Source organism: Vanacampus margaritifer, chromosome 1 (assembly GCF_051991255.1).
Source record: "Vanacampus margaritifer isolate UIUO_Vmar chromosome 1, RoL_Vmar_1.0, whole genome shotgun sequence".
Taxonomy (NCBI): domain Eukaryota; kingdom Metazoa; phylum Chordata; class Actinopteri; order Syngnathiformes; family Syngnathidae; genus Vanacampus; species Vanacampus margaritifer.
The window spans coordinates 57,164,236-57,178,633 of NC_135432.1; the positions used below are offsets into that span (position 1 = coordinate 57,164,236).

Here is a 14,398-nt window from a genome sequence, read left to right on the forward strand (position 1 = left end):
TGTATGGGAACTGAGGTTTCACATCAACATATGACCCACAAGAGGACAGTGTTTTGGGTCTCTTAGTGTCTGCAGTTCACATTTTGTAAAGTTCTTTTTTTTTTTTTCACTGGCGACTCATGGCTTGATAATCTGTTTATCGGATCATGCAGAGTTATTATTCCTAACGGTAGGCTGTTCATACTAATGTGCATATTTATATAGGCACTGGTAATCCAATCCGATATCAGCCACAAAAACAACAACATAAAAACAGTATTGGTGTCATTCAAAATATTTGATAGCAGAGTATAATTCATTTTTATTGACTTTATTAGGGTTATTTGTCAGGATCCTTTCATTTATTTTGTATTTATTTTATCATGTGTAAATGGGTCATACTTTCCTCATACCTATTATAGCATCACTCCTAGGCAGAATTCTTACATAAACATGATTCACTGTTTTCCTCATGTTGAGCTCCTTGTTATTTCCATCAAAAGCAATACTGCTCCAAATCCCAAAAGAAAGTTTGGCAGTGGCACCGTAGATAAACTTGTGATTTTCTTTATGTAAAACGTGAAAGAGCTGCAATAGAGGCAAGCCAAAAATGAAAAAGAAAAAAAGATGCTAGAGTAGCTGCAGCTGGTACTGTGGAGAGCTGTGAAAACCTCAATGAGCAGATTCGTAGCTCATCATACAAAGACAACATTCCTTCCTCTTTGCAGTAGAAATTGCTGCAAATGTGAGTGAACGTAATGTGAGTCATTGACTGCAGTGCTTGTATGTTGAAGCCTCACACCAGAGATCACATTGAGTGTGCACTCCCAATCTACAGTTTTAAAAACATCTGTATTGAGATACAGACGCTCCCCTACTTACGAACATTCGAGTTACGAACAACGGTGCATACGAACATGTCTGCGCGCATGCGCGCATGTCAAAAAATGTTCGGAAAGAGATGCTGTAAGTTAGATTTTTTATTGCGCACCTTTTTCCGAGTACTGTAGTGCTTCTTTCCGCCGCTAATACCGACGCTTGGCGCTGTGAGAGCTCACCCAGCATTGGAGGCTCAGCAACGTGTCGAGGAGGAGGAAGAAGAAGAAACGCCTGTCGCTCATAGATAAAGCCATCGCACTCTTCGAGCAGCAAGACCCAAATATTGAACGTTGCACAAAGGTTGCAAATCAATTGAATGATGCCATACAGTGCTACCGCATCATTTATGATAAAAAAAGAAGAAAACTGTGCAATCGTCGTTAGATCGCTTCTTTCGGCCAGTTTCTAGTAAATCCTCCAAGGAAGATACTCATCAACCCTCATCTTCTTCTCCTCGACCCTCAACTTCTTCCTACATTGAAGTTACGGAGGAGGAAGTAACTTTTGAAGCCCATTCCAGCGACGACGAAGAACCTCTCATGATATAAAATCCTCCTCTTCCTCCTCCTCCTCCTCCATCAAATCCTTAAGCATCGAGTACATCTTCCAAAAGTAAGTTAAACTTCATTTTATTCATCTTATGACGTACATGTACATACTGTGTGTGTCTCTCGCTCTCTCTCTCTAACATACGTAGTACAGTACTGTACGTATTCTCTTTAAACATAAATTATAATACAAAATATAGCACTGAAGCAACTTACGAACAAATTCACCTTACGAACGATCGCTCGGAACGTAACTCGTTCGTAAGTTGGGGAGCGTCTTTATTACACTAATTAAACTTGCACTGTGATGTGTCAAATGCAAAAATATAAAAGGCCCATGGAGCATCTGTACCTTGATGTGTTTGACTCCGCAGCTTACAAGCTTGTTGGGCTGGTACAAATCCCACGATATGTCAAATATCTGCAGGGAGAAGGCGATAGATACATCAGAGATGTGCTCTCAACATGACACTTATACTGAGCGCTGATTTTTGAAGCACTTATTTTCGAATTATACTCATGCTTGTCATGTTTGTGGCAGATAAATGAAAGGAGAGTCTGGGCGGACTGCGTTACAGCATGCGGGTTGTATTAGGAAACAACAGATGCCTGTGTCATCATCGTCATATAATCATTTGAAAAATCCCCTTTGATTAGCTGTGTGGTGTCCAAAATAAGCACAATTAAGTGGGGGGGGCTCATTTATTTGTCCTCAATAATAGGCAGGTCCTCAATTTCGCAAAAGAGGGTGGTCAACTGCTGATGAAGCAAAGGGTGGAAATTATTTATTTATTTACCCTGTCTGTATGGCCCGGTGCTGCTGCCAGAACCTTCCCTCTCCTCCAGTCCCACACGCAGATTGTGTTTTTAGAGTCCAAACCCACAGACACCAAGCACTGCGGACAGAAACACACATCACATAAAATAACATATTATACATTTTGTTATCCAAACAAGCAAACGCTGCTCCGCTTACCTCCACTGTGGCATGGCAGGCCACAATGAAAAGGCTAATAATAATAATAATAATAATAATAATAATAATAATAATGGCTACAGAGCTAGAGCAGAACAGTTGTCCAGCCCCTGGTGCTTTCCAGTGAGCTCATTGGAGTGTTTTTTGCTGGAGGAGCCACCTATAGCTGACTGAGTGAGTAGGCAGGAGCAGCCGAGCAGAAGTGAACGTAGCCGCTCTTATGGAAATGCAGCTTCACTCTGCTGTCTACTTTGCATGGCAGGAGATGTCCTCTTTGATCCGCAGACTAGAAATCAGTCTTCGGATGACTCCCGAAACGTGTGCCGTTTAATGCCGAACAGCATGAGGGCATTTAAGCAAATATATGCACACGATTGGACTGAAAAAGGTACATTCTTATTTTCTAGCAACGCTTGAAAGGGAATGACTTAGTTTGCTGGTGGGTCCGGAAATATCACAAAAACCATTGCACGTTTCCTCTAGTTAGCAACACACTGAGAGACGTCTGTGCACATTTTTTAATTGCTTTTATATTTGGACTGGCTTATCGCACCGGGGATCCCTCGGGAGTGTCTTGACTTCTTTTGAATACGAGTGATGAATAAAAGTACCACACTGGGAAGCAACGCAGCTTCCTCCTGCTTTAAATACTGTCACTTTCAATCTAAATCCACAGCTAGTTAGCCATGCAGGAAAAGAACATGGGGTTATTTCTCACGGCAAAATGCAGGAGGTACGACTTTACTACTAGCACTTGCATGAGGGACATGCAAAGATAAAAAATAAAAAATAAAAAATCATAAAATGGTTCCAGCATACTATTGATGCCTTACAATCTACCCCTACACATTCCCAGTTAAATATATATTATGGCAAAGTTTGTCATTTGGGCTTTGACACAAAAAAAAAAATACCCTAAAGGCACAAGGGTACGTTTAACAACGTGATTAAACTTGTCATTGTCTCATAATTGTAACATGCTTGAGTGCAGCTTTACAGACAAAACTGCTGTAGTAATCACTGTCATTTAAAATGAGTTCTGATTGTCCTCTGCAGTTACAACTAAGCTCGTCTGTGCTCAGCCTTTTTTGCACCCCGAAAACAAACCGCAGCAGAAAAACAAGAGCACAGACCTCTGCCGAGGTTAAATCATTTGGACTGCCTTTTTATTTTATGTTGTGGGTTCCTGACACTGACGTCCCCATGTGACATTTGCATTTTCTTCCCATGCTTGTGTGGGTTTTCTGCGGGTATTGTGACTTCCTTCCACATGCCAGGAACATGTTTCTAAACAAGACTAAAATGTTTGCGAGTGTGAATGATTGTTTGCTTACATGTGCTCTACAAATGAAAAAAAACATTAGCTTGGATATGCTCCATCTAACCCGCAACATTAGTGACGAAAAGAAGTTTAGAAGATTCTGTGTCTGGTTGGTGCTGGATTTCACTTTACTTTCTTTGGTCCTTCCTCGGGTCTCCTGACGGCCTCACAACTCTGGCTCGAAGTGTTCGGTTTAGGTGAATGGTATGGGATTTTTTAATAGGTTTTAGGTGAACTAATGAATACACACACTCACACGCATGCACACACAAAATAAAATTAAAAATTAAAAAAGAGAGCAATGATGATGACATGTCAAATCGGTAAAATTACCGAATGAACAATACTGAGCTCTCCAGAAGAAAAAAAAGAAGAAGAAGAAAAAAAAAAAAAAGAAGTTTAGAAGATTGATGGATAGTTTCCATCTACTGATCTATCCGGTCGATCTACCCTCACATATGGTCACGAGCTGTGGGTCGCATATGGTTCGGATGCCTCCTGAACGCCTCCCTGGAGAGGTGTTCCGGGCATGTCCCACCGGCGGGAGGCCCCGGGGACGACACAGAACACCCTGGAGAGACAATGTCTCTCGGCCAGCCTGGGAACATCTTGGGATACCGTCGGAGGAGCTGGTTGAAGTGGCTGGGGAGAGGGAAGTCTGGGTTTCCCTCCTAAAGCTGCTGCCCCCGCGACCCGACCCCGGATAAGTGGTAGTAAATGGATGGAGTTTCCATCTACAATCATTCTCCTGGAAAAGCAGTTTATAAAAATGGACAGCCATAGCTGGTTGGGAACATCTTTAAAACTGTACCTAGGTTTTAGGTGAACTAATGAATACACGTTCACACACACATACACATACAAAATAAATTTAAAAAAAATAAGAATAAGAAAAAAAAAAAAGAGAGCAATGATGATGACATAATGAATGAACAATACGGAGCTCTATAAATAAAAATAAAAATAAATAAAAACTGTACCTGTCCTTCAAGGTCAAACGCCAGGCAGGCAACGCCGTGAGTGTGCACATCTTTGAGGATGGACACTGTCTGCACAGTGTAGGAGTCCCACACACAGATGTACGGCTCCTTGCCCACCTGCCCCGTGGCCACCAACACACGCTCAGGATGTAGGGCTAAACTGTAAAGACAATGGGAGAAGAGAAGACAAAACATCCTGTTAATAAGGCCATTTTGCGTGTCTGTGTGTGCGCTGCGAGCAAGCGGGAGACGGATTCACCTTCCAGCGGAAAACTACTGGGATGAGATGAACACATTAAACCCGTGTTGGGAATGAACGGCAAAAGGAGAGGGGCAGCTTGACGAGGTGACACGGATGACTTAACACAGACGCGTGCGCGCACACACACACAGCCTAGTTTAATGTGTGCCTGCGGGACGTTCAGAGGGACTGAGAAGCAGTCTGAGTCTTATGAATCAAATCGTCTCATTTGTTAAAAAAGGCCACCATTACAATTAGGCTAGATGTATGGGTGCTAATACTCTCAGTGACGTGCGATTAAGTTCAAGACTGGTGAGAAATTGACTCCTCGTAGTCGGATTTAAAAATTAAAAATAGAAAATAAGCCTGTATTTAAATGTTGACCTTAATTGAAATATTCGTTTTTAAAGCTTTTAATTATGCTTCAATTCCACAATGTGACAACAACAAAAACAAAGGTCAAGTTCAAAATGACTTTAGTCATGAAAGAAAAAAGCTAGAGGTGAATTAAAGGGGGGAAAAAATTGACAATAATATGTTCTTTGCAAACCCACTAATCTAAATACGATATTCTGGTTAATATTGCATTAGTAGAATATATGTTAAGCAGCAAAACCCAGCAGTTTTTAATCAATATCAGAAGGTGGCTATTTTGCCAGTTGCTGTCGAGTGAAAATGATTGAGGACTCAGGTAACAACCAATCACAGCTCAGTTTCAGAAAACAGGTGAGCTGTGAATGGTCATTGCCAGGCTGATCCCTGAGCAACATTGACAATGACAAAATGGCCGCCCCCTGAGATGAACTCATATTCCAGTCATGTTTAGACTAGTGAGGTCACATGAAACATATATTTTTGTCAAGAAATGTTTACGGTTGACTTCCCCTTTAATGAAAATAGAGCCCTTCAAGAGGTTATCTGGAGGAATCTCAAAATCAAAAATATGAACCAATATCCACTCTATTTTTGTTCATTCCTCAAAACGTTTCCAGTGCTTTGCAGTTCAACATACTGAACAATTGCTGACCCATTCACCTACCCAATTTTATCCAGGGGGGTTTCCTCGTGTAGCCAGGCATACGTTTGTAACGCTCTTACATAATCACCCCCCCTGCCAACTTGAAGCACTCCTGGTCTACAGCTGAGCAACAGCAGGCTGCATAAAGCTGTCTCACCACCCACTTCCGCCCCACCCATCCTTTTAGCAGCCGCCGGTCACGTTCCAGATTCACTGGGCAATTCATCCTCTTGCTCTCCTCCTCATGGCCTATATATTCCACCCCGGTAAAGAGCTCCCACCATTGTAACCAAAATGACTGTTAAGCCAAGTGCCCTCCACAATGTTGTTAGAACAAGTCCAAATAATTCTGTAACAGACCTAACAGGTGTCCAGCATCAACCTAGTCAACTCAAACCAGCTCAAGAAAAAGAAAAAAAAAAGCCCTCGCTCATCATCCTTATCATCATGAGCGTCTACTTTTAATTCTCACCATGAGAAGTTGTGACTAGATCCCTCACCCGCTCTTCTCCTTCACTTCTCCATCGAACCTCTCACCCACCTGGCATAGTTTCTCCGCTCGCTTCTTTACAAATTACATAATCGGAGCAACGCTGCTAAAAATAACATTCAGACACGGAGACAAATAATTGGAACACTTTGAGATGCAGCAAAATCAGACAAAAAAGGTGAGCACCGAACCTGAAGTCTTATATGAAACAAGAAATCCAGTTTCACTTCATTCTCTTGCAAATATAGTTGGAAAAAGTAACGTGATACAACAAAGCAGCTTTGAGATTTACCATCATTCTCACTTCACAATCACTAACATAAGCAGATGTTACCGCTGCTATCAAAAGGTAGAGGCTTCAATTGATTCATCAGGAAAGTTATCAAATTCATTCTGGACAAAATACTGCTGAAAATGACTCAATGAGCCAAGTATCCCTTTTAAATATTACTTTCCAAAGAAAAGTCTGAACAAATAAGAGGCCGACCAGGATGCTTCTGTTCAACCTTAAAAGTTTCAAAGTATTTTAGAGCCACGCTTACACGAAAATAACAGTTTTAATCGCATGTGAAGAGGGTCTTCTGCCCAGATTTAGTCATAACGGTTTTAATTTTCCTTATTTCCTCAGTTAAGCTTTGTGAGTGTTATCGCAATTTCTGCCAAGTGTCTGTAATCAATGATGTTTTTAAAGTCTTATCGTCATGACTGGGACCTCATCTATTTCCACAACAATGTAATCAATGATGTTTTTAAAGTCTTATCTCATGTCCGGTGAACTCCAGGTGGGCTGTTTGGTGGGGGCTTTTGTGATACCGCCCTTCAAGATAGTATAAAAACGTTGTGAGTCCGCTGTAACTTCGCACTTGCGAGAGGCTGCCACCATTGTCTGGGAAATCGCTTGTGCCCGGAATATTTTGTAGAAATAAAAGCTTTGAAGTGACTGTTCATCGATCTCCAGCCTGCATTCGGATAACCAACATTCTCACTACCCGAAAGAAAACGAACACGCGAAGAAAAAGATTATTTTCTTCAACACATGCAAATGCATTCCTTTCCCGCCAACAAGAGACTCGGCATGTCCCCACCTCCTGTTTGTCCAAGTAACAGCTTGAAGCAGAAAGCACTCGGAGCCGTGAGACAACAAAATCTCTTGTTTCGCTTACCTTCTTCTCAGCTAAAGCCCTGACTAAACACCGCAACGAACGACTTATCCTGCGGCCTGACGCCACCGTCCTCCCGTTTAAAAGCCGTTGTTTGATGCAGCTGCTTTACATATGCAAAACTTGCCGAACAGCGTGTCAACAAACCCTTCTGTAGTACACAGAAAGAGTGATTTTGAGCGGAGAGGAAGCAAAGCTACAGCATGACAGGACACAATCAACCACCAAGACATATATTCACACTTATTGATCCGCCCTGACACAACAACGCCATCAATTTGTGAGTCCCAGCACAATTGAAAGCAAAACACGGCAGTGGTAGGCTTTTGCCTTCATGTGATTTAAAAGGAGGTCAGGATTAAACCATTTCTGGGGATGTGTATGGGATTTTTTCCAGAGGTTTGGCGTTTTTAATCCAGCTGCCCACCAAACTTCATCTGAGACACCTGCCCATGCACTAGGTACTTAAAGCTAAAAATAGAAAAGGGAGATTGGAAGAAACTATTACACGCTCGTGCTGTACTATGTTCAACAAAGACATGATTTAATCTGAACTAAAGATTGCGTGTCCAGTTAGTAAAGGAAATTAAGATGATGTGCTTCTTCCTGGGAAATGTGCCAAACAAGCATAACATATGGAAGAAGGGATTTGAAGGAACCTCCAGGCTCATAAACATGTAAAAATCCATAACTCTGCCAGCGCTTCATTCTAAGGTTAACAAGATAACAGAAATGTAGAAATAAATTATGTTTTTTTTTTATGACTTCTTTATACACTTTAGGGTGTATTGGAAATACAATAAAGATGTGATTGAATCTACAACCTTGAGATGATCTACCACAAGGTGCAAACTTAAGAAGTAGCAACATTCGACAACAGGAACACGAAATTACACAACAAACAAAAAAATCGGATTATTTGGACAGATTAAACCAAGGTCGACTTCATAATGATGGGAAGAGAAAAGTATAGAAAAGGAAAGCAGCACTTGATGCAAAGCATTCCACGTCGCACGGAAGAGGCTTGTGCAACGGCTGTAAATGAAAGGGCTTGTCGGTGTTTATTGATGTTATTGATTTACCTGCTGAGAAGGGTAAAATGATGAATTGTAGGGTTTATAGATCTATACTCTCGACAAACAATCATTCAAATGCAAGGCCGGACTGTGCTGAATGACAGCAATTGCACAAAATCCACAAGCTCCAAAGCACCTTCTAGTAATTGCCTTTTTTTTCGCTCCGTGCTGCAACCGCATTAAGCATTGGTACACCACAGGAAGATTTTACCGATAACATCTGCATACTTTCCTAGCTATTAAATATTCATTCGGGTGAAAAGATATGCTACAGTGCATGTAAAAGCGGGAGTTAGAACCAGTAGAAGAAAACTCATTGATCCGGCGACAATTCTGAACAAAACAACTGAAGGAGAAATGCGCGACTTTGCATCTGGGGTCATCTAAAAAAAAAAATATATATATATATATATATATATATATATATATATATATATAAAAAACAAATCCATGCGGCAGTGTATTTTGCACCTAAGTGGGAACTTTCCTGACACAATCCACCTCTTAATACTAATACATATATGACATCATGCTCACCACAAACTTATTATTAAATGTGTTGTAACAGATAGAGAATGTTTTGCCAGTCAAACTTGGCTATGCCAAGTTTTGCTCTGACCAATCAACCAAGAGGATGCAAAAAAAAAATTTAAAAAAATTATAAATAAAAAAAATATTTTAAAAAAAGACAGTAATGATTATGACATGTCAAATCGGTAAAATTACCGAATGAATAATACTGAGCTCTCCAAAAAAAAGAACAAGAAAAAATAAATTAAAAAAAAAAAGGATGCAAAAATAATGGCGTTATTGAAGCTGGTCCGTTAAAGAAAAAGTCTCATTGCTTAATAGTCCTTGTAAAGTGAAAACATGTCTTGTAAAATATGACACACCACAGAGAACAAACAACCCTGTCAAATTTGAATGATAAAAAAACAACTTTTTGAAGCTGTTGTTTCTGCTCTTAAAGTCTATGTGTGTGTGTCTGCTAAATGCACTGAAACCATGCCCATGCTCAAGTGTCAATCAAATACCCCTACATCTATCTTTCTTATGCCTACATCATATGTTTAGTCTGCAAAAATACAAAGAATGTCCACGAATTAAGTCTCAAGTGGCTAGAATATATCCCACCGGTTCGTCCATACGACAACGGGAGTCGCTTGCCGCTAGCTAGCTCACGAGCTAGCCAAGCCTCCTCTTGGACGACGGGTGGGCCGCGGGCTCATCCGTGGCGTCACCTCCTCACTTGGTGTCAGTGTGTGCGTGTCCACATAACAGAGACACTTTAGGGAAAGTCAACCGTTTATTAAAAACAGCGGCACATGTTATTAAGCCAGTGGCTCATACTACATGTGATTCATTTGAGCACTTACTTCCTGCTACTTATAACAATGCTAAACTTTTTTTTACTACAGTAGTAACAAAATACATGTTACTTAGTCATTTATATATTGAAACTGAGCTGTTTTGTAAATTGTCCATCCCAGGAAGAGACATTTTCAGAATAAAAGTTAACGTAACTAAATAGCTAACTAACCAGCAGGCTAACTAGCTAGCTAGCTAACTGCATGTTACAGTTGTAGAAATCGGCAAAATAACTATCGTAGCTCGAAATTCTGATGCTGATGAAAAGCAAAGGCGGTCAAGTTCTTAAATAGTGAGGGGAAAACAACTGTAAAACTGAAACGGTTAGAAATTAAAACAAGTTTAATGCTATAACTGCACAATTGAGTACTCATAGTTCTCAGTCATCGCACAAGGTTTCAGCAATTATCTTCAAACATGTACTACTGTACTATAATGCATTTAGAAAATAATCAAAGACAAGCAAACGAAATAAAGAGGCGTTTAAGGCTGTTTCATGAAATGTACAGATGGGGACTAAAAACTTTTCATGAAATCCACGATGCCAAAGTTATGTTTTATCACTGATTAAAATGAAATTACACATGCTGTAGCAGCTGTTAGAACCCCTGTCAAACTCTGGTGCAGCTTGAATTTTCCCAGTCCAACAGGCCTCCCCGCTACTGCAAATTCACACGTTTCAGCCGGTCAACACCCATGAGAGTTGCTTCGCCCACAAGGCAACAAGCGTTTAGTATCGCTATAGTCCAATAAATAATGGAGCAGGAGCCCAGCTGAGAAACGACAGAGTACAGTATATAAAGCTAGTTATCTCCAGGCCAACACACGCACACGTCAACACGAGCACTGGAGCGTTGGACACATGTTATTGTTGTGTGGCATGCTGGGAAAGTCGCAACCATCATCAGCCGGATGATGCAGCATTGTCTTCATTTGATCAAAAAAAAACTAAAAAAAACAGGTGGCTCAATGTTTGATGACAACACGCACAGAATTCTGGTGTGACAAATGTAAGCCTCTTTCCTCAAGTGGCCATTTCAGTTCTTTTACAATCCTTTGAGAGTTATATACAATAGCGTGAATGTATGAAAAAATAATGACGCAATGATTGAATGCGTGTTGTTATTAATTATGTATGTGCATTTTGAGGAGTTAAATGCTTGGTAAAACAGCTTGTCTAAGGGTTTTAGTATATTGGAATCGCTGTTTATTATTATTTTCTGACAAAACAACCGCCATTTGAGGACCTCAACATGACTGAAAATTCACCTATTTTTGCAAGCTGATAAGAATTGATGTCGGTGCCATGAAATAGTATTTGCCATCTTTTTTTCTTTTTCTTTTTTTTTTACATAATTTGTTAAATTTATGGGCGGCACGGTGGGTGACTGGTTAGCAGGAGGACGTGAGAACGAGTCCGGGCTTCGGCCTTCCTTGGAGGAGTTTGCATGTTCTCCCCGTGCTTGCGTGGGTTTTCTCCGGGTACTCCGGTTTCCTCCCACATTCCAATGACATGCATGGCAGGTTAATTGAACACTCCAAATTGTCCATAGGTGTGATTGTGAGTGTGAATGATTGTTTGTCTCTGTGTGCCCTGGATTGGCTGACGACCAGTTCAGGGTGTACCCCGCCCACTGCCCGAAGCCAACTGGGATAGGCTCCGGCGACCCTTGTGAGGATAAGCGATTAAGAAAATGGATGGATAGATGTTACATTTAATGTTTAAGATCATCAAACAAATATAAATGAAGACGAAGATAACCCAAGTAAACAATTGAGTCCCTAGCTAAATCATGAATTTATTGTGGTGAATTTTTGGGGGAAAGCCGAGTTAATTTTCACAGACCACACCCAAACCTTATCACTTAGAGACCTGTTCAATCAAGAAAACACTTAATTAAAATCAGTATGACAAAAACAGAGCAAAAGATCAGAACGCTTTGAGGTTGGAACTGAGGGGGATAAATCCAACTTCCCGATACAGATGTTACCTGAGCCCTTAGATAGTGTGATGTCATTTTCAGTCGACAGCAAGTGGCAATAAGGAAAGGGAGAGGTACCCCCCACCCCCCGAAACTGATAAAATGGGTTGATTTTTCCACTTAATTTGTATTACACAAATGCTATATGAATCCAAACACCATATTTAGACCAGTAGACCATATTATTGTAAAGAAGATTTTTGACGTGGCCACCCCTACATTAAGTACTCAATTAAATATAATATGTATTTTTAATGGTATTTATCTATCTATCTATAACACCTATTTATGAAAACACAAAAAAATGCTGGACGATATGTGACTTGTCTTTCATCCATCAATTCCTTTTTAGGGTCATGAGTGAGCTACAGCCAGCTGACTTTAGGCAAGAGTTGGGGTACACCTGGGACTGGCCACCAGTCAATTGCAAATTGATTATCCTTTTTTTGGTCAGGGTGAGCTGTAGGCTATCCATGCTAACTATGGAAGCTCGCCAGCCAATAAAACCCTCTACCTCAGAACTGTGAGGTAAATGTGTTAAACACTCGGTCGCCACATGTCTGATAGTTCACAGTCACTTTCTACACACCAGGTGCATAAAGTGGATCTAGCAAAATACAATATAGTGGAACGAGTTAATCTGTGATTGACAGAGATATACATATAGATAAACTGCTGTAGATTCAGAAAGTCACTGTCCACCTATGGATAAATCCATGTCTATCAAAGATCAAAATATCTGACTGTGTTATACTTGCTTAAACGGATTTGCGGAAAAATTGGACATCAGTCTGCTGCACAATTAAAATCAAATATCAAAGATTTCATGCCTTTTTCTCTTGCATAACCAATACACTCCCTTAAAATCTGGAAAAATATTATTTAACAGTATGGAATGGATCCAGTTGAACCTGATGGAATAATCTGGAAGGGTGGCGACAGACGATCAAGGAGGATGCTGTGCTGAAGTGTCCTTGAGCAAAAACACTGGAAACCCCCCTTTTGTACAGTTTAACATCCTCCCATAGAGACTCCAACACATCACATTGCACAAGGTGACGCCTGCTTCTTGGTGCTAAAAGCAACTCTTTCATTAAACACACTCTACCTGATGATGTCATCGTTGTGGCCCAGGTAGAATTTCTGCTTGTGCTCTCGGGTGTTGTACACCACTCCCACGCCGGCCACGAAGTAGACGATCTCCTTGGCAGCGGTGTAGTAGAGGTTGTTGCGGCACTGGTGTCCCCGGTATCCGTACACCCACTCCAGTCTCAGGTGGCAGTTGGGAGCAGTCCTGTCAGCCATGTCCGCACTTCCGCGTGTCTCACGGTTTCTGTCACGTAGGGTATCTCAAACAGTGGCATTCACCGAGGAGGATTTAATTTAAACCCTCGGGTCCCATCAGTTCCCCGGCGTTTTCACCAGTCCGGGGCGAGCGTATAATTGTGGCATTTTTGGAGATTCAATTCAGCCTGGGTGGAACCACTCTTTGGCTATTCGAGAATCAGTTTAGGAAGCCGAGTTGTTGAGAGTGGAAGTGGAAGCGGGCTCATACTTGCTTAGCTCCGTGTCGCGGTCCTCCTCTTCCACACAGGTCAAAGCTCCTGTCAAATCCTTCCAACAAAGATGGAGCTGCGCTGTTATTCCATAAGCTCCGCCCACATATATAACGGACAGACCTCTTAACCAATCAGAGTCTGTCAATCTTTAGTAGACAAAAAACAAGCAAAGACATGCTACTGTACACAACTACCTATTTTACTATGCGTTCTCAATTTACTGCTGCAGCTTAATAGTCTCGTGCAAAATTTTAGATCATCACAAGGGCTTGCAAAGTTAGCTGCCAAACTACATTTTTAACCATCTGAATCTGATTAAGCTGCATGGAAAGTGTGGCTAGCCTCACTATTCTTTTTTTTCTTCTTCTTCTTATGGCGAGCTCAGTATTGTTCATTCGATTTGACATGTCATCATTGCTCTCCTTTTTTATTTTCTATTATTTATTTTTTTTATATATATATATAATTTTTTTTGTATGTGGGTGAGAATGTGTATGTGCGTGTGTGTACGTGCCTGCGAGCGTGTGTGTATTCATTAGTTCACCTAAAACCTATTAAAAAAATCCCATACTAATAATATAATATAATAATAAATTGCCAAATGCAGAAACATCAATGTAAGTTATCACGATGTGGTGGCTCTCGCTAACAGGCAGAATTAAGTAACCAGAATTAGGTTAAAATCACTATTCCTAACAGATCAAATGAAAACATTCCGTGTATCAATGCTTACTTTCGTTTTTGGCCTTAGATAAAAGGGGAAAAAAAGAAAAACGGGCGACAGGACAGTTCGCTATTTAAGTTTGGCAACAGATATTACT

The 14,398-nt window shown here is 40.8% G+C and overlaps 1 protein-coding gene across 3 annotated transcripts in view; it reads right to left on the reverse strand.

Moving 5' to 3' along the window:
* The window catches only part of eml5 (EMAP like 5), a 49,309-nt gene extending 35,672 nt beyond the window's left edge, over window positions 1–13,637 (reverse strand). For all 3 annotated transcript variants that reach the window (XM_077556428.1, XM_077556420.1, XM_077556446.1), the window contains exons 1-4: window positions 13,127–13,637; window positions 4,684–4,843; window positions 2,204–2,302; window positions 1,759–1,827 (exon numbers count right to left, since the gene is read on the reverse strand). In XM_077556428.1, coding sequence (XP_077412554.1) covers window positions 1,759–1,827; window positions 2,204–2,302; window positions 4,684–4,843; window positions 13,127–13,323 — 525 coding nt within the window. In that variant the 5' untranslated portion in view covers window positions 13,324–13,637. The remainder of the gene's footprint in view (window positions 1–1,758; window positions 1,828–2,203; window positions 2,303–4,683; window positions 4,844–13,126) is intronic.
* Window positions 13,638–14,398: the final 761 nt, after the last annotated feature.